The sequence below is a fragment of the Prunus mume genome, linkage group LG4 (assembly GCF_029339155.1).
Source record: "Prunus mume cultivar Tortuosa linkage group LG4, ASM2933915v1, whole genome shotgun sequence".
NCBI lineage: Eukaryota > Viridiplantae > Streptophyta > Magnoliopsida > Rosales > Rosaceae > Prunus > Prunus mume.
The window spans coordinates 9,214,798-9,234,919 of record NC_142701.1 but is presented as its reverse complement, the minus strand read 5'-3'; the positions used below and the strand labels follow the sequence as shown (position 1 = coordinate 9,234,919).

The window sequence follows — 20,122 nt, the reverse complement described above, 5'->3', positions numbered from 1 at the left end:
GGGTAGAGAATAAACTCAGTATATTCTCTACGAAACCCTAGCCCCGAGGCTCCTATAAATAGATGACTTCATTCATCATTCAGGTACATCTAAACCTACTCCTTATACCCGAGAAAAATACCCGAAGCTCTTTCTCCCTCTCCACTCTCCATATATTCTCTCCACACGGCTCCGGCCACCACACACGGCTCCGGCCGGTTCACACCCTACATAAACACTACTCCGTGCCCTTTGCTTAGCTATTGTTTTTCTACAAACACTCAATTAACTTAGGCATCGGAGGGCCTTTGGCCAACACCCCCGGTGTGGTCTATTTACTCAATCTGTTTTACAGGAATCGAGGAAGAGAGAGAAGGAAGATCGAAGGTTGAAGGATCTAGAAGCGAATATTCTCCCGTGAGATTATTTGCACAAACAGCATCCATAAAATCACTGCATCCATTACTGCAAGAACATCATGTGAGAGGTGAAAACTGGGCTCCTGTTGCAGGATCTTAAACCTCATTCGTATAAAATCAGATGCCTTTTATTTTTTGTTTGTTTCAAAGACTCCTAATATTTAATCATCGACAGAATCATTTATACACTCTGGAAAGAAAGAATATTTGCTATGAATCACATGGAAATAGTGCTCCACAGATTGGGCCCGTGAACCTCTTCTAGTCTAAAACGTAATTGATATAGGAGCATGTGAGTTCATGCCACAAATTTGGACGCAAACAAAACACAATTGTTTACTATTAAATTAGCATTTTGAGAGACTAATTTGAGTTTTGATCCAACAAAAAGAACAAAGCCAGTTTATTCCTTTTCTTTTCATTGGGCAGATTGGAGGACAGTCAAAGACAAGTCTCTCAATTAAAGGCAGCTAGCCGACCGACCAAAGCTGCACTGGGGATTTTTTGGTGTTTTGAACACTATGATTTGCCTTTATGAGGTCAGTTTACTGTTTTATTACTACAAGGCTAAAGCAGAAGTCAAGGTACAGATTGACTTAAAACTTGCATGCTAAACTTTGCAATAGAATAGTCAAGTATGTGTGGTACCCAAAAAAAAGAAAAAGAAAAAAAAAAACGGAATAGTCCAGTATGACTGCCAATTCCATGTCCTTTCATATCCCCTTTCATTATTTTTGAATAGTCAAGTAAAGTAATATATATTGCCACTCGGGTCATATCATAGTGAAAAATTATGTTCGGTCTAAGATCAGTAGGAGACCTCTAAGCACTAGTGTGTGTGAGACTAAATCCAACTTCCCTTTCCTACCTTTGATAATAAAAAAAAAATAGAGTAGAGGAATATATAATTATTTTGCCCTTGAACTCTTGGTTTACTTGAAAGAATATGAGTGACTAAGCAACATATGAAACATGTTCGGGAAATTATTTGTTTTCTCAATTGTTTTTGGTAACGCTATATAAAATCATTTTCATAAGTTGTTAGGGCATGGCTATATGAGAACATTGTCTCACTGTAGAAAAGGGCCCCAGATGACAAATGCTAGAAATCGCTTGTTGTTGACGGCAGACCAAAACCTACTACCATAAATTGATCAGGCCATTTTCAAGCACAGCCTTCTCACGTTTGTAACGTTCTCAGAAGCTAGATTGGCCTAGAGATGTGAAAGAGCTTTTCTGCATTACTGATTGATACTGTGAGATTAAGGAAGATGGTAATCATTGTTACTTCTCCCAGAATAATATAGAAAAAGTTAGTCTGCACAATCCCATGTCACAGAGATTGCTTATATAGGATTTCAGCAATCAAATGGCACAACAACCAGTTAGGATATTGACTTCTTTAGGGCCTCCTTCAACTTATTAATTAGAAAAATTGCATGATTAAGTAAACTTAGTGGACTCAAAATTTCTTTAATCATTTTAGGTGGTTTGGGGAAATATATATTGCACTCATGCAAAAGGGTTAGGTCCAGAAAATAGGGGAACAAAAGGAGAAATTTGAAACAAAATTTGGTTGGTAATTCAGGCCAACAAGAGCAGAAATTTCAATCCATCATATGTTATTCATATAATTAGACATCATTTTAGTAATTGGGTAGCTTTTACTTAATTTGGTTTAAACGAAGTCATTAACCTCTTGCAACAAGGGTAGTAAAAATTTGAGTTTATTTGTAAGGGCTCAGGTGGTTAAGAAGATTCTTTGCACCTGAAGGTTCAAATTCCCTTCCTCCATTATCGCTTGTATAAAAAAAAAGAGTTTTTTTCTTTTTCTGCTTTCTTCCAACTAAAGTAAACGCACAAAAACAAGTAATGGGAAATTGCCCACTGCCACACCCTACTTTGTTCCGAAGCCGTGATTGATGGCACTACAATTCCACATGGAACCCTTGTAGCTCTCACTCCATAAAGTTAGATAGCCATTTAACCTATTTTGGAGGATAATGGACATGCGTACCCCACACCCACATTTTTCCTTTTTCTTTGGTCTCTCTCAAGTTTCAACTAACAACCAATCTGCAATACAAAAATCAAAACCCCCCCAAAGCCAAAAGTAAGCCTAAGTCACCACAACTAACTCACCATCCTTACTTCCACATTCCCTCTCCTCCTACTTTATATATATGATCTCTCTCTCCCAAAAGTAAGCCTAAGTCACCGCAACTAACTTCACCATCCTTACTTTCACATCTCTCTCTCTCTCTAAATCCTAAATCATATCACCCACAAAATCAAGTTTATTTTTGTTTATTTGTCACCCTACATCATTTGAAGCCATGGATTGGTTCTCATGGCTGTCCAAAACTGGCCTAGAGCCCTCACTTGTTTATGAGTATGGTCTTGCTTTTGCTCACAATGAGCTGGAAGAAGAAGACATAGTCCACTTCAACCATGAGTTTCTTCAAAGCATGGGAATTTCCATAGCCAAACACAGGCTGGAGATCCTCAAGCTTGCTAGAAAAGAAAAGGGAACAAGTCCGCGTCCCATTCGAAAGCTCTTGGTGGCAATCAAGAGGACCAAGAGGTGCTTAGCTGAGTACGTAAGGACGTGGATTCGTCGCGAACAAGACGCATCAGCTCTGGCGCTTGTGACAAGGCCAAGCAATTACAGGTCAAGGTTTAGAGGCGCCATGTTGAAGAGGAACAAGAAGATTATCATGGCCAACAACCAAGGCAGCAGGTTGTTGCTCACAAATGGTAGCCCAGTGGTGGTTTCTGGGCCTTATGTCGATAGCTTTTCGAGTCCTGTGGTTTATGATCTTCAAAAGGAAGGAAAGATGGACGGTGATGATCAATATAATGATGATGGTTATTGGTCGACTGGGGTTGAAGAGATCAGGTGGGATACTATGTTCCAGGACTTGAAACCCACATGAAATTTTAGTTCCTTGTTTTTTTTTTCTTATATACATTTTCTAATTTGGTTTTAGTTTTAGTTTTAGTTTGGTCTTCTTCCTTATTGTCATTTGTTTATGATATAAATTTAATGGTGAGAGATGGGATTTTTTGGGTTCTTCCACCAAGTGAGGTTTTGGCTTTGTGCATCACAAGACTTTGCTTAGCTTTTTTGAGTGTAGTGGGTTATGCATTTGGCAAACTTTAATAGCCAAGAGGGCCTCTCCTGCTTTTTTGTATGTCACTTATCCTTATCTTTGATTATAATTGAAAGCACTTCTAGTATTTTAGTGTTCTTGTATGATGTTGTCAGGAATGCAAAACTATAGTAAACAAGGCCATCATTTTGCATCACTGATGGTTGGTTGGTTATTTGTATCATTTTTTGTTTTTTGTGAAGATATTGAGTGAAAATTGTGCTTCTTATCCTTTAAATGTCTTGGAAAAATTTCCATCTTGGAAGCATAAATACTCACCAACCGTGAAGATTTGCTATCAACTAGATTTCTTTTTAGAATCCTTAAGACATACTGCTAAAGTAATTATGAGGACCACAACCCCTCAAAATAAAGGGAAGGAAAAAAAAAGACCCCTCAACGCAAATGAGGTACCCAAGTGTTAACCAGAAAAGACTTTTCCATTCCACCGTCACGTTTGGGACAAGCATCAAAAGAAGTTACTAAGCTACATAACAGCATTTCAAAAGGCAGAAGAAATGAGAAAAGTGAACTGCAAGTCTGCAAGTGTGATGGAATATAATCGAGAAAGTTCAATTCTTATGTGGTATAACAGCCAATATGGTATTGTAGTATCGAAACAATGCAGCATTCCCTGTGGGAAATGGTTGCACAACAAGCGTCATCCGCAAATCCTGCCTGAATACTTCTAAAGAGAATTTATTCTTAGCTCATTGGAAACATTACATATATCAATTCTAATTGCACATCAAAATCAAAATCATACCCCATAGACTTTGGTTTATATGCTAGTTACAAAAGAAACTAAATGACTCTTCTTTAATCTGCCATTTGCACAAAGCCAACAAAGGCCAACTTGGAGGGCAACGCATAGCTCAAATCTCAGCAATGGCAGTATCTATAATATAGCAGACTGAAGCCGCAAATATTCCCAAGTCATCTGAATAAATTTATTGGAGCATGCTTCCACAAACCTGTATGGATTGATGTTAACAGATAATAACATCTCCAATCATTAGTGGTTTGCACTTTGAGGCAGACGGAAAGAACCCCCAGCATAAAGCATTTGGTAAACTGGTCGTACTCTAATAGTCAAAATTATGCTCAAGATTGTCCCCAAACCACAGGCACCGGCTAAAACTATAAATGTGAGCCTGAAACAACTAGAACCTATGCAAGTGGACCCTCCTTGCTTTGCAGCTTCAGCATCATATACATTACCAGCTAGTAGAACTGAGAAAAGTATTGCACCAATAGGATTGCCAAGTCCCATGAAGCTGTAATTTACACCAAAATGTTTCAAGCCGAAAAGTTCAGAGGAAGTTGGAACCATTATTGAATACTGAGTCCCATAGCAGATACCAAACAGAGCAGTGGCAACATAGAGAGTACCACTGAGAGCTAACGCATATAAAACGAATGATACAATCATAAGTATGTGTGCACATGCCATCCAGAATGTGCGAGGAATTGTTTTCGTTCTGCAATGTACAAAATGATATACCAAATTAGTATTATGCTATTACAGAAGAGAGTTATTCATCTATTAAAATATAGAGTAGAAAATGATCACATTCTACTTGACATAAAAGTAATGCATCCAAGAAACTCAGACATATAATTCCAATCTGCTAACCCTACAATAGAGCGAAGGAAAAAGCGGAAGAACACCCAGTAAGGGACAAGCAACCATGTTTGAAAGCTTTCTCAACAGAAAAACAAAATTGAAGGTTAAAAGAGCACAAGTCAACCAAGTGAGTTAGCAAGATTATTAAGAACATCATTGTAACTAAAAATCAGAACCAGAGTAGAAATAGAACATATTAATGCCCTATCCAAAAACAATTAAGTGGTGTTGGTTATGGTACGGAACTTTGTATAACAACTTGTAAACAAGAAAAAAAAAAAGTTTTTCCGGAAACGGTTAGATAGAAGTTTATGAGTAATAACCTGAGAAAGTGTTCAGAAACAGCACCAGAACCCAGACGACCAACAAAATTGCAAAAGCTAAAGAGAGACAACAGTATTGTTGTATCACTAGCGCCCAATGCAATCCCAATCTGGCTCAAATTATTGAGCACTGTTACTCCTGAACCGACCCCAAGAAAATATACAAACCAAAGAAGCCAAAAATCCGCCTTTATAAAAGCTTCATGAAACTTGAAATCCTCTCCCCTCTTAGGCCTCCTTTTCTTCTTCACTGCCCCTTCCCCAATAGCAAGAAGTGTTTCAACATCTGAAGAATCCTCAGCCTCATGAAAACTTCCAAGGTATGTAGCTGATGAGGATGGTGTCAACAAAGGATCTGCTTGGGTTGCATTGCCTTCTCCTAGAGCAAGATGGTCCGAAGATTCAGCTCGTGCCCTTGCAGGAAATAATGTCATCTTCAACGGAATTGCAAGGGGAGAAAGCAGAAGGATAACCATTATCGCAACCAAAATGTAGGATACAGCATCACTAAGAGTTACTATCTCATTTACTACTGTGACTGTGAGAAGATAGATTGCAAGCAAAACACTGACAGTTATGGTGAAGAGAAAATGGACATGCTCCGAAGAATCTTCTCCAGAAGCTGGAGTACATGGACGAATAAAGTACATCAAGGCTAAACACAAAACAGGAATCCCAAGAGCAAGGACCAACAACAGATTCAAAGCAGATTCCTTAAGCACCACACTGTATACCACTGTATAAACTGCAGCGCTAAGCCCGATATAGCCTTTGAGAATGCCAGCAACAGTGCCTCTACTGAGAGGGAAGTTCCTCATGTTGGTTACAAGCACAGCTGTGCCTATCCAAGCATTGCTATTTGTGGCAATGCAAAGTGTGATGCATAACTGCCATATCATTAAAAGAGAAATGTTAGAGGTCCAAATGTGAAAGCTAAAACATATATGCTGCCTCAGCTGCAGGCAGTCAAAGAACGGTTATAACTATAAGGGGTGACAAGTTAAATGAATGCCAAAGTGGTGAGATAATTATTTCAACAGATTACCAGAATGCCACTCAGATGAAAGCGTGCTCACATAGAAAAGTCTAAGTAAATCAACTGCACCACACAAAATATGCACAAAACAAGATTCTTATGTACAACCAATCACAATGTAGTGGATATCTGATGAACTAATGTCAACCGAAAAAGACACCGAAAAATCATGTAATTTGATTGTATCTATTTAATGTGTTCTTAGGAAAAACATTTGTCCATATACAATGTACATGGAGGATGATGCCACTTGCATCTCTTCAATTTTAATCATGTAGAAGGCTCCACAAAGAGAGGATAAGAGATATTATAGAGATTTTGTATCGCCTTAAGTGAGATTAAGATAGTACAAACAGTATAGGAAATGAGGAAATGAGGTCTGGAAATGGGGAAATGAGGAAATGAGGTCTGGTCATCAGTAATCAACATTTATACAACTTTATAATTCCAATTTTGAAAATTGAATCAGTTAGACATAATGTCTTGAACTCAGGAACATATTTTGTTAAAGAAGACTGGTGGCTCCTTTTCTATCTGTATATTTTAATCAGTTTCCTATCAAATAAAAAAAGTTAGGATCATAATTCTTTTTTTTATATTGACTTCGGAAATTAGAAGAGGTTCAAGAGTATGGAGCCCAACTCAACCACAATAAAATTAGAATTCAAGAATAAGCACGAAAACAAGGTACATTCATGTCCCCGGCTTTTACTTTTCCATATTATGACACAAATATGCTCAGCTTTGTCACTCTAGCTTTGACCAAACTCATGCTTGAGTAGACAAATGAATACGCTCCAATATTGCAGAGTCCAGTGCAGTATTGTCAAGAAGTTGACTTTGAATGCAATAACTAAAACTTTTCAATGTATTGGTACTTGCACCTTAAATAGTTTTGGTGCAATAATCTTCAGGAAACATGAAGAATTCCTCCCTTTCGTGCTAAAATGTTTTCTGAAGAGTCCCATTATCAGAACACCTTAAGTACAAATATTTATGCCATTATCAGAACACCTTAAGCCACAGCTGGTAAATAATCATCTTCAAAACAAATGCATATGACGAGGCATCAGCAATGGTTAATTATTCCAACCACAAATAACGTAGGGGAAGATTAATCACTTTTTACATCCAAAAGAAGTTGCTCCGATGAAAACTTACCCAATGATTAAAATTGCACCACCCAACTCTGGACAATATCTTAATATTAAAATAGAAATAAATCTGGTTCTCCAAACCCAATATTCCTCCTAAAGATCTCTAAGTTGTCTTTGCTAGATTTGACTAATACTTCTGCAAAGTAGCTTCCAAATCTGCACCCAACCTGCCCCTTAACAAGAGGATTCAAGTAAGCAAACCATTTATACAACATGCTCTTGATTTATTAGATGATACACGCTAAGTAAAAGCACTAAAAGATGTTGATACCTACAACATGCGCTGAACTAGATAGACGCATAGACTACTAGATATAAAAATTGCTGGATTTGGCAACTGAATTCTATCCTTAAGGTTTCCAGTCCTCAAGAATAATGAACAAAGTTCTGTTAAAAAAATGCAAAGGGAAATAAACTGAACACAACGATCACAAGGGAAAATACGGCAAGGAATTTGTTCTTTAAGGAGAGGAAGCTGGAATTAATTTTCGATAGCAGGCATTGGTTTTCAGCATGTTAAGGATGCTTTTTGTTTACAGTTATTCTGCTTAGCTCCTTAAACAAAATACAATGAAAAAAAAAGAGACTATGTTGGTATTTCTTAATCACTGATTTAAAGAATTTCCTTTAAATTGTAGGCTACAATTGGCAGTTCAATATCACTACATTCCCTTTCAAGAGTGAAATTTAATGCTAGTTCAACATCAGATGGAATATCAGCATGCTCTAACCCAATCTCTCATGCTTCCCAAGAAACTAGATAAATCACTAGAAAGAAGGGAGAAAAGTAGTAAAACTACCAAATTTGAGAAGTACTACGATTAAGAAATCATCTTCAAAATTTTATAAAGGACAACCAAGACCATTGTGGCATTCTATAACTGTTGCAATCAAAATTCAAAGTTTCAGACAAGAAAATCTTTCAAGTGAATTTGCAGAAAGAAACACTTACCAGAACAACAAACTTTCTATCTGAAAATTTCAATATCCCACCAATCACAATTTCAAAATGCCAACAATCCAAAACAGAGAAATGGAGGTATAGAGATATGAACTGGGTGACTCACCACAACAAAAGGCATGCTGGCAATAGTTTGGCTAACAGCAAGCCAGAGAACACCATAACCCAAGAAGCAAAGCCCACAACCAACCAAAAGCACAGCCCAAGGAGGGAACTTGTTGCAGGCAATTCCAGGAAGAAAACCCACACTCTCTCCAATGTCACTGGCCACTCCAAGTATCGTCAGCTCCTGCTGACTCAAACCCAGTACGGATTTCAGCATAGGGGAATAGAGTGGGAAGTTATAGGCGTTTCCAGCAGCAATTTGGGCCCAAACTGCAGCTCCCAAACCCACCCATGGCGGTCTGCTTCCAGCTTTCAAAACTGGTTTCGGCATCTTCTGTGATGCAGTTGGATGCTCTGCTATTGGTTATATATACAAAAGGGTTCGAGAGAGAGAAAAAAGGGAAGAAAATGTGGGAAAAGAAGGGAAACGACGACGCAGTGTGACTCTGAGAGGTTAATGGAGTATAATCCAATCATGGAGAAAACAGTGCCAAGATCAAGAAGAAGGTAAAGGACCGGAGACCAGAGGGCAGGTGTGCGAATCAAATTTATTCCATTTAATAATAATATTCATTGTCTTTTCCATTGTTTACACGTACTTTGCCCGCATGCGTTCATTACGATCGCATAAAAGCAGCAGTTTTCATCGCAGTCAATTTACAGATCATCTATATTCATCAGAGAGATCACCATTTGGCCCGTGGGCTGAAGTGGATAACGCGAGGCCCAATGGGTCAAAATTTGGCCCGTGGTTTAGGTTCGATTGGTTTGATTCACTTTAAGAATGGATAGAATTTGGGCCAAGGCTTTGAATTTTCAGCGGTCGATTTGAGCCAGTCTAGGCCCAGCCCAGCCCGCCTATAATAAAATAAATAATTTACAAAATAATGAAGTTGGCCCAATAATATAGAAAAATAAATAACTAATATTGTAAGTAGCACTTCATGTTTCTACTTCTCCTCTTTTTTCATCTTCATCTCTTCTTGTTCTTGCCTCTTCTTCTCCTTCTCTGTGGATTTCTTTTTCTTTAAGTTCCTCCTTGGTCCAAACTTGAGTGAAATGAGATATGTTCACTATTCTAACTACGTAAGGGCCCTACAATAGAAAGCTCACCTAATTTGTTTTGTTTTTCAAAGTCGAAAGATTGCATTCATATAATTCAGATATAAAGACCGTCAATCACAATGACCAATACAAATACACTAACCACAAAAAATAAAATACAAATACGAAAGAGTTCAACGACACTAAACTCCAAAAGAGTTGATGCACTTATTACAACACAAAAACTACTATAAACTCAATAAAACATATCAAGAGACTCCTGAGTTCAAATGTTTGCCATGTCAAACCCCTGAGGCCAAAACTGCTCTACTTGTTGCCTCATCCATTGAAAGAGTTGAAATGTTGAGTTTGCCTGCGCATGTCTTGTCCATTAAAGATGCTCTTGCACAGATTCAGATTGGGGACCATATAATTGGAATCCGATAGAACCTGCAAGATTTCCAGACCAATTTTATTTTTTTAAAAGGAAAAAGAAAAGGATAGAACCTGTCAAGGATAGAGCCTGCCCGACTTGTATGAAATTGTAAGATTTCAGAAGCTTGGAGATACATGTATGGCCCCAACAGTGTAGCCTATAGATTCTTCAACCACATGTCATGCTGTCATCCCAACCAACCACACTCCATGTCCTAGATTTACTAGAGACCGCAGAACTATGAGAGAGCCGTGCGCATGTCTCCTTTCCTCAAACAAAGCTGCGTATATAGTTGCCTCAAAGCACACTTCATTTCTTTAATGGAGTATTATACTTATAGATAGACGGATGCTCTTCTTTGTCATATAAGCATTGGTGGCATCCCTACAATTAAAATAATAAGAACTAAGAACGCGCACACACATGATATGTATAACAGGAGAAACATTGTGATGCCTGGGGTCGTTTCAATTGGGCCGAATTGACCAAATCAGCTTGGTAGTTGATTTGGTTTAATTACAGTTCAAAATTGAACCAGACCGTAATAATTTGGTTCAATTGCAATTTTGAGCTTTTATAAATCAACTTAAATTCCATCACTATGTATATATATGATTCATGTTACCATGTGTATTTGTTGTGTTTAGTATTACATCATCCTATATGCCTAACCTTCTCATCTCTTCTGTTATGCAACCATGATATTGTGGTCATATTTTACCATGAAAAGTAATGATCAGATGAATTAGAATTATTTCATTATTTGACATTAATTTTTCACAAAAAGTTATTTTTTGTTTATGTAGTTGATCACTTTTACCACTAAGGTCCTTGTGGTTTCAATTTGGTCACTTTTGTCCTTGTAATTTCGATTTAAAGCAATTGAAGGATAATTATCAATTTTCTGTCAAATTTTTTTAACTTCCGTTACTTTTGGAGGGGCAATTCAGTCAAATTATTAAAAAATTCATTCCTTTTAAAAATAAACAATACAAATGGAAAAATTAATGAATAAAAAAATTACTCTCTCTCTCTCTCTCTCTCTCTCTCTCTCTCTCTCTCTCTCTCTCTCTCTCTCCTCCCCTAAGTTCACAATCAGATTACAACCACCACCCAACAAGCCACTGCCCAACATCACCCACCCATCAACCAACCCTTACCACCCTCCCACAACAAAATTTCTCAAGATTTTAGGGAGAAGAAGATATTTTTTTTAATTATAAATTTTTCCATTTAGTATTGTTTATTTCTAAAAGGAATGAGTTTTTTTTAAAAAATAAATAATTCACAAGTAACGGAAATTAAAAAAATTAGACAACTTGAGAATTGTCTCGAATTACTTCAAATTGAAATCACAAGGAGCTTAGTGGTATAAGTGATAAACCACATGGACAAAAATTGACTTTTTGCCTTAAATTTTTTAAAATAAAATTTAAAACAAAGTTAAATTTGAATTAAGTTTTGATATAATGATCGTGTTGACCTCAGAATCTTTTCGGCTACATGTAAATTATTTCAAAATGAAATAATCAAGTGGGCCGAGCGAACTTGGTAACAAAGATGTCATTCTTTAATGGTGTGTGTATGATGTGCCAGTACCGCAATCAGAGATGGCTGTGGATATGAGTGAGTGATGAATGCGTTATTGGTCTTGACTACTTGTTGAGTGATTGTGGCCAAGATAGGAACATATTATTAGTCGTGAGGTTCTAGGGCTCGACCACAAGGCCTTGTGGAATGAGTGTGTGGTTGGATAGTATCACCAAGCTTGGTAGCTTGGTGGTGGCACTGGGCTTGATAGTGTAGTAGTTTCAGACAACTTAAGAAATGCGAGTATCCTAAGAAATCTGGATGGATGGGGAAGTGCTCAAGAAATAACTTAAGTAATGCGGGTATCCTAAGAACTTCTTGTTGACATATTGAATGAACGATAGAAGTGGGGTTTGCCCACAAACACATAACGGTTTCTGAATTCTTTGTAACAAGAGTTACACTAAATCAAAGGAGAAGACAATGAAAACTGTTTACACCATAATCAACCAAGCGTGTCTAGCATTAGACGGTTGACACTTAAGAGAGGAAATACACTAAACAGGGATACGGACAAGCTCTTAGCAGACGAGTGACATCACCTCATCTTTAGCCTACCGAAGGAAGGCCCCCTTCCGAAGCGGTAGACACCTGCCGAAGCTTTCGACTACAGAACCTAGAGCTATGACACGTGTCACCTCTACAGTTATTTGCACAAAGTCCCACATTGAAACTTTGTGCAAAACCTCCATTTTCACTTCTCTATAAATAGGGAATAGTGCCCGAGTAAAAAGGGTAACTATTTTCTCACCTTTATTGTTACTCTGCCAAAATTACCACATATAGCTGACTTAAGTATTGGAGAGCCTTCGGCAGGCACCACACCGGTGTCCAAGCTTGACAACCGCTTCTTCCTCCTTGTCTTCTGTAGGTTCTTCTAACTCCGAAGGTCCTCACCTTCTTCCTTGCTGAAGACCATACACTTCTCTCTAAGTTGACCCTCCCAAAAAGAGCATCAACAAAAACTAGAAATTACATGATAAAAAGGATAAAGGGTGCATTTTGAGCAGTCGTTGGGCTTGATTTGTCTGATTGATCATGGACATTTATTTCTTTGATTTTGCTTATATTTATAGACTTTGTATTCCTCTAGCTGAGACAATAACCCTGGTCGTGCTTTGACACGCGTCCGATCAGCCTTGGCTATAGTATATAATTCTTTCTTTCTTAGTGAGGCAAGCAAGTCTTTCGACCTTTGTTGTTTGCTCCTTAGCGGGGTACATGATTCTTTGGTCTATCTGTGTGATCGAGCTTTTCCCTTTCAAGATGCAAGCTGCTAGTGTGATCTGGTAAGGCAAATCCTTCCTAGACTTTGAAGAATTCGGTCCCTTCAATTTGTCTAGGCCCCTAGTGTGATCTGGAAAGTCTATTTTAAGCCCAAACCGCTCTTTTTCTCTCTAATTGCCGCCATGTTTAACGACCCGTCTTTTAGGTCCATGGACGAAAAAACTAGGTCTAAGAGCATCCACAGTGGGGGGGTGTATATGAGGATGTATGTTAAATATACATTCCGAGTCACCGGAATGGTCTCAAATGAGGAGATATAAATGGATGTAAATATACATCATCACCATGGGGATGTAAACTAAAATATATATTTACATATATTTTTACATTCCTTGCTAGTGAGACCCACTCGAGAAAAGAGAAGAAAAATGAAGAAAAGTCAATATAAAAAGTTGGGACCCATGCTACACCTCCGAATTTACACCCCCCATTGGAGCCAAAAACATATTTACACCTCCCAGAGATGTAAAGGAGATGTAAAATTGGCTTTACACCCCCCGAATTTACATCCCTCCACGGTGGATGCTCTAACAAGATCGGTGACTATGGATTTGCACAGTTAATTGCCTGTGCGTTAATAAGGACACTCGTTTAATTGCTCCAGCTTTTGTTACTTAAAGCGTTTAATCAACAACCAATTTCATCTTAGCTGCGAAGAAAGCTTAAACCATGTCCTTTCAAATTGCACAATCAATGCTCAATCATTGCTTGACCTTTCTTCCTTCCCAAGTTTTAATAACTAAATAGGATTTCACAAAACTTTCTATAACAAATTTAATATTTTAAAATTTAATTAAACCCAAAATTCCTATTAAAAAGTAGAAAAGGAAAAGGAAACGACAATCTTTTATATTAGAAATAGAATTCCAAATCTTGAAAGGCCAATTTTATATGGCTTTTTAAGAATAAGGAAACAAAGAAGGGACCCTTCTGGCCACCTATATTTTAGACTTTAATTAAAACTTGACTCAGCAATTAGCAAGCAAACCACAATTTAGTGCAACTTCTTAACCCTGATTAGTACCCAGATTAAATCATTAATATTGTTCACTGTCGTTAATGGAATACAACCTGTGTCAAATAGACACCTTGATTCTTAGTCATTACAAGTGAACTTGTAACCCAAGATGGAAGCTAAAATAACTTCAATCAAATTTCCAAATTTTCAATACAACTTTTTTTTCAGATGTGAGTCCAACATTGTGCTCGTCCCTTACACCCGAGTTTAATTTCCAATTCTTTAGGTTAGAAATTGTGAAAATAGAGTTGACTTTTAACATGTTTACAACATTTCTTTAATTTGTCAGAAAAATTACCCAAAGGAAATATTTATCTTTTGTACTCATATCTTGTTCTCAAACGTCTCAAACATGTACATGTTTGCTTACCCATGATCAATTTTGTTTATAATATTGGTAAATATTAAAAATAAAAATAAACAACAGCACAATACAGTTAGAACCCATAATCGGAATCTCAAATGAGCATCAATTTGCAACCAAAAAAACCCATCACAGTTTCATCTGCCAACACCCAAATCAAATTTAAAGAATAATTCGTGGAATAAAAATCAAATTTACAAAAATGAATTAAAAAAAAAAAAAATCTGGCAATTCAATCCTAGAAAAAAGATTCATCATCTACAGTGCTATCATCATCCCATCATCCTTCACGAAAAAAAACTGGTGAACGATTCCTGAGTCAACTCAACCGTTAACTCGCTCTTATGTCCAGACTGCCCCTAAATCTTAACTTCACCACAGCAAAACAAAGAATCAAGAATCGGGACTTAAACGTCGTCGTCATCGTCGTCGGAAGCTTTGGACATTACGGAGAGTCGGCTTGGCTTGGGCTGAAAATCAACTTTGCGCTTCTGGCTGTGCGAAGAAGGCCTGATCAGAGCCGACAAAGCCCTCTTCACCAAGTCCCCTTCAACCCCTCCGATTCTCACCAGCGAGTTTTTCATCGCCGACCTTCTGTAGTTCAGTCTGATACTCGAGTGATACGACGACGTTCGGCCGTTACTATTCAAGTGGTGAGCCGCGCCCCCACTTGGCGAGTTCTTGTGCAGGGCGCATCGGAACGAGCCCGGGTGCGTCGTAGGGGAACAAAGGCACGTCTTCTTGCTGGTAGTGCCGTTCTGGTAGTTATTCTTGTTGCTGTGGTTAAAGTGGTTCTGCACCGAAATAGAACGGCCCGGAGAGCCCGAGCGGTTAGCGAACCGCAAAGACGACGACGACGGGGACGGCGAGCGGTCGTAAACGGAGAGGCGCGTGGGGGAGGCAGAGCGATTGAAGAACGTTGACGTGGCGGAGGAGAAACTGGAGGAGGTGGACGAAGCGAAGCCCGAGGCCGACGAGGAAAACAACGGCTGCGATTTGCGACACGAGTACGTGTCCGATCTTGATCTCGATGACGCCAACGCCATTGTTGTACAGTGGTGAGAGCAACAGAGACGATTTTGTGATGAGAGAGAGAGAGAGAGGAATTTGAGTATTCGAATTTCGGTGTGTGATTTTTGGAAAGCGCCGTTGGGTTGTTTCTTTGGTAAAAACCTAAAGAGAATCGAGGGGGGCATATATAGTGGTCTGTGGGGGAGTGGGCGAGTTGTAATTTCATTGTGTTTCGGAGTTGGATTGTGGGTTAGAAACCGCCGAACGGTAAGGCATCGTTCTCGGATCCAATGGGCAAAAGCTATGGGAAGCTATGGGCCCATTGTTAATTTCATCCACTTCCACGCGCCCGAAAGTTTTATTACATTTCTTGTTGGTGTTTTTTTGTTTTTCTCAATGCATTTATTTTAGGGTTAAGTGTATAATTAAGTTCAAAAATCATTAATCTATAGGGTGCAAGTAATATTAAAATATAATTAATCTATATATATAAAGCACAAAAAGAGAATAGTAAAACATTCAAATACCAGAAAATGCCTTTGGTTAATGCAAATATTAAGAATTAAAATTATTAATTAAATGAGGATAATATGGTAAATTCATACTTTTCATATTAAAAAAATAAAAATAAAATAAAAATCAGATAATAAATTTTATTTTTATGGAATACAACTACCCATTATCTTTTTTAATTCTAAAATAAATTTAAATTTTTTTTAAAAAAAACCTCTTGCAAGTGCGAAATGCGTACGCAAGGTAAATCTATATTTATTAAAGCTTCAAGAACCCAAGAAATGATCTTAACAAACTTAAATGTTAAAAAATAATAATTTGATGTAAAGGGTAAACTAGTAAATGAAAAATTAGATTAAAACTATTCGAAAATAGAGGAAGTTAGTTGAGATAGGGATAACCCACAAAACCCTAACCTTTCAAGTATCGAAATTATTCGTAACATTTTATCCCTTTAACGCTTAGGAAACAAAAAATAATATGTAGCTTTCGCATCACAATTTGTAATCAAATACTTGAAAAATCAGTAATTAAATGGATTAGAGAAGAGTTGTCAATCTCATACCCATTTCATTCTCATCACATTTCGTTCAAAATTTATGTATTTATATATATATATATTTATAAAGCTGTATTTTTAAGAGACTCATTTTTTATTTATTTATTTTTTTGAAAACATGAATTATAATTTTGGAGCCAAAATTTGGGAAACATGACCAAGAAATCTTTTGAGCTTCATCAAGCGCCAAATTTGGCGCGTTTGTGTAATATGAGCATGGTGCTCAATGTAATGGCGGGAAAGCCACAGAAACAATGAAATATCAGCATCATCATGATTCATGATCTATTGATTAATTGTCAGTCCGCCCACTGGTTTTCTTAGTTCTCCATCCCTTTCGTATCACCAAACCACCTATCGTTTAAATTCTTGTGCAAAAAGCCAGATTTTGAAATATAAATTTGAACAAATTTGTATTACTATTAATATTTATTTTATTTTTTCGAATGAACCACTTTTTAATTATACTCGTCATTTCAATTTGATGATTATGTCGCTGCTGTTAGTTGTAGCCCAAGTATCTTTTCAATGAGAAAGACTTTCATGTCCGAATATTACTATTTTGCTATTTTTGGTTAATAACGTTATTACAAGCGTGATAATATTTTTACGTGACATGACATTATTGGTCATGAATAACAAAACAGTGTTTTTTCCGTTCTGACTAAGCTTTTCTCCTATTCAATAAACAAAAAACTATTTACATTGCTTATTTTTAATGTAGGTCTCTCACATTAAATCTTGCACCTCACTCTAATTAAACCTTGTACCCCAGGACATTCTACACTCAACAGCAAGAACACTAACTATAACTTTCCATTGAAAATTTCTGGTTTCACCCATGATGACCATGGAGACACTAGCTAGCATTAGGGGAGGCATTGGGCATAGGCAGACAAGGCGGCCGCCTAGGGCCTCTAAATTGGAGAGAGACCCCAATTTGTATAAATTTCTATATATACATATATGTATATTACATTAGAAAAAATTGTACTATATTAATATTATGTAAGACCCAAATATTGTATAAAAAAAAGCCTATATTTACTCTAAAACTAAAAAGAGGAAACTCAATAAAGGATCAATTAGCTTAAGTCAATTAACTGAGTTGAATGAAAAGAAAAAAAAACCTAGTTCAATAAGTGGGCTTTCCACAAATAGGTTCATTCTAACATGACATATTATACAAAAACCCTTATAGAGCCTATTCAGAGAGAAAAACCCAAAACTAGCCATTTGTCATTTTCTAATTGGTTCTTATAAAATTTTAACCAATTAGACCATGATAAGTGGCTAGTTTTTGTTTTTTCTCTCCAAATAGGTTCTATATGAGTTTTTGTATAATATATCATGCTAAAATGAGTTTTTTAATAAATATCTCAATAAGTTAACCTAGCAGCATATAGAAAAATCTGCTTTGCTTGACCCAAAAAAAAAAAAAAGAATTTTATTGAATATCTATTGGAAGAGGAAGCACTCTTGGAGGAAGAACAATAAGGTAAAAACCTACAAGACTATTGCTTCTATTTTCTATTAATTTGTTATGTAAATTACATATTGTTTGTTTCTTTTTAAGTTACAATGTGACTTTGAGTTCATATATTTTTTTTTAACTTACAAAAAAAAAATCACATAAATATACAAAGAGAGTAAAAGACCACATTTTGGTGGTTCGCCTAAGGCCTCCAAAACCTTAGGACCACCACTGGCTAGCACCGTCATGATTGATGCTGGAGTTCGCTAAGCATCACCACCAGTCCTTATCAACACCATAGTTATCACCATATCATCATTTACACGCACCAAACATTGACAGAAACGTAACATAATAGCCACCAAAATGCTTAATTAGTTTTATTGCAATCGTAATGGGACATCCGCTAGTGATCGATCAAAAACTTGTCCCTTACGAGTCACGTTATTCCCAAATCCCTAATGCTCAGATATTTGAAATTGATCAAAACATTTTTAATCCCTCTATTTGGATGAAGAAATTGAAAATTATATAGAATTTTAAAATGACGGAATTTCGATTTCCATCATTTCAATTTCTGTTAATCAAGATTTCAGTATTTGAATTTATGTATGTCAAATTTTGTAAATGACATAATTTTGTAAGTGGCATTATGAAAATTGTGAAATGACTCCTATTTTGATGGAAATTAAACTCGGGAATTTTGTGATCTAATTTCCACAATTTTTTCCAGGCATCATTTAATAAATTTCGCGCTAAACTTGCCAAATAAAGGAATTTTTAATTTCTCCTCTTAAATTCTCAACTTTTAGTTAAATTCTGATTTGTTTTTCCCTTCCAAACGGAGGGTTTTGAACAATGATTTCATTAATCTTTCATGGAACAATTTTTTCTTTTTTCGAAAATTCATTGAACAATTATTTAATTAATAAGATAAGTGCCAGCTTCTAACGGCATCAAGTTATGATCCTGGGATTTTGGAAGTTTCTATGGCCAAACAGACATTGGGTTTGGCCTGCCTACTGACACCTGGCGCTTAGATTATTTTTTTAGTTGGACACCTGGCGCTTACTTGAGGACCACAGAAGCTGCCGTGCCGGTGTTGGGTTTTTGTATCATTAAAGATTAGAAGGCGGCGACTTTTGTTTTGATTTACGTGCCGACCATAGGACTGATCAGGAGAACAAGGTGGCAATGGCATGGCCCAACTAAATTTTCTGCACGCATAGACCAGCAAATGTGTTTAATACACAATTTAATTTAGTTTTTAAATTTATACCCGAGTTTTATTTTAGTTATTTAGGTCATAATATGTTATTAGCAACGCTGGTTTTTCCACATGGATTGAGGAGGAGCCATTACGGTTGAGTTCTTTGCTTGCAGAAGATTTAAAAGCTAATGATTCATGTATTTGATCAAGCTTGTGCATCTTCTTTTCCTCCTCCTCATTGTATTATGTACCTTGTTAAAAGAAAAAGAAAGTCATTTTGGTCCTGCAATTCTAGCACTTGTTCAAATTTGATCATTTCGTCACAATCACGTAAAGTTGAAAAAGAAAATCATCAATTAATTTAGATACAATTACTTTGAAAAAATGAAGAGTTGAATGATCAAAATGACTAAAAAACGAATTTGAAAACAACAACGTATAATTTTTTTGTTGTTGCCAAAGTTATGAAGGAGGAGGGAGTTTTGTCATATATACACAATTTCAATGTGTCGTGGGGGTTTGAATTTGAGACCACTAATATTATAAATCAATGTCATTTTTCACTATGTTAGACCCTGTTGACAAAGTCAGTATAAATTGTAGGATTTATAAATTATGGTTTAATGTGGGATTCACACACTTTTTACTTCCGTATATGTTAACAAACAAAGAGAAAAATAGTTACATTTCTTCACATAAATACGTAGAATAACTAATAGAATTCTTTGTTTTTTTTAAACCAAAAAAATTATGTATGTGTTCTTGATACACACAATATCTGGAATAATCGAGAGCTTGACACAATCTGTTCTAATCCCAGATAATTTTGTGGAATAATCGAGAGTTTTGCAGGCGAA

At 36.7% G+C, this 20,122-nt stretch overlaps 3 protein-coding genes across 4 annotated transcripts; 1 reads left to right on the top strand and 2 right to left on the bottom strand.

Moving 5' to 3' along the window:
* Positions 1 to 2,552: 2,552 nt before the first annotated feature.
* On the top strand, positions 2,553 to 3,638 carry LOC103328127 (uncharacterized). The gene has a single exon (XM_008230517.3). The coding sequence runs from the start codon at positions 2,735 to 2,737 to the stop codon at positions 3,332 to 3,334; it is 600 nt and encodes a 199-aa protein (XP_008228739.2). The 5' UTR covers positions 2,553 to 2,734; the 3' UTR covers positions 3,335 to 3,638.
* Positions 3,639 to 4,109: 471 nt separating this feature from the next.
* LOC103328129 (Major facilitator superfamily protein) lies at positions 4,110 to 9,365 on the bottom strand. 2 transcript variants are annotated; one of them, XM_089050350.1, is made up of 5 exons: positions 8,761 to 9,188; positions 7,698 to 7,860; positions 7,421 to 7,577; positions 5,501 to 6,387; positions 4,110 to 5,031 (listed from the first exon to the last, which is right to left on the bottom strand). In XM_089050350.1, exons 3-5 carry the CDS (start codon positions 7,502 to 7,504, stop codon positions 4,566 to 4,568), a joined length of 1,437 nt encoding a protein of 478 aa, XP_088906476.1. In that variant the 5' UTR covers positions 7,505 to 7,577; positions 7,698 to 7,860; positions 8,761 to 9,188; the 3' UTR covers positions 4,110 to 4,565. The 2 variants fall into 2 exon arrangements, with proteins under 2 accessions (XP_088906476.1, XP_008228741.2); XM_008230519.3 differs by lacking the exons at positions 7,421 to 7,577; positions 7,698 to 7,860 and having other exon boundaries at positions 8,761 to 9,365.
* Positions 9,366 to 14,633: 5,268 nt separating this feature from the next.
* LOC103328132 (uncharacterized) lies at positions 14,634 to 15,676 on the bottom strand. The gene has a single exon (XM_008230520.2). It carries the CDS (start codon positions 15,542 to 15,544, stop codon positions 14,906 to 14,908), a length of 639 nt encoding a protein of 212 aa, XP_008228742.2. The 5' UTR covers positions 15,545 to 15,676; the 3' UTR covers positions 14,634 to 14,905.
* Positions 15,677 to 20,122: the final 4,446 nt, after the last annotated feature.

Excerpts from the sequence above, each read along its gene's own strand:
- LOC103328129 (XM_008230519.3), bottom strand. The coding sequence starts at position 9,090 with ATGCCGAAACCAGTTTTGAAAGCTGGAAGCAGACCGCCATGGGTGGGT. Across the intron at positions 6,388-8,760 it reads CCAGCATGCCTTTTGTTGTG|TTATGCATCACACTTTGCAT; the intron begins GTGAGTCACCCA and ends ATGATATGGCAG. Across the intron at positions 5,032-5,500 it reads GTTTCTGAACACTTTCTCAG|AACGAAAACAATTCCTCGCA; the intron begins GTTATTACTCAT and ends TGTACATTGCAG.
- LOC103328127 (XM_008230517.3), top strand. The coding sequence starts at position 2,735 with ATGGATTGGTTCTCATGGCTGTCCAAAACTGGCCTAGAGCCCTCACTT.
- LOC103328132 (XM_008230520.2), bottom strand. The coding sequence starts at position 15,544 with ATGGCGTTGGCGTCATCGAGATCAAGATCGGACACGTACTCGTGTCGC.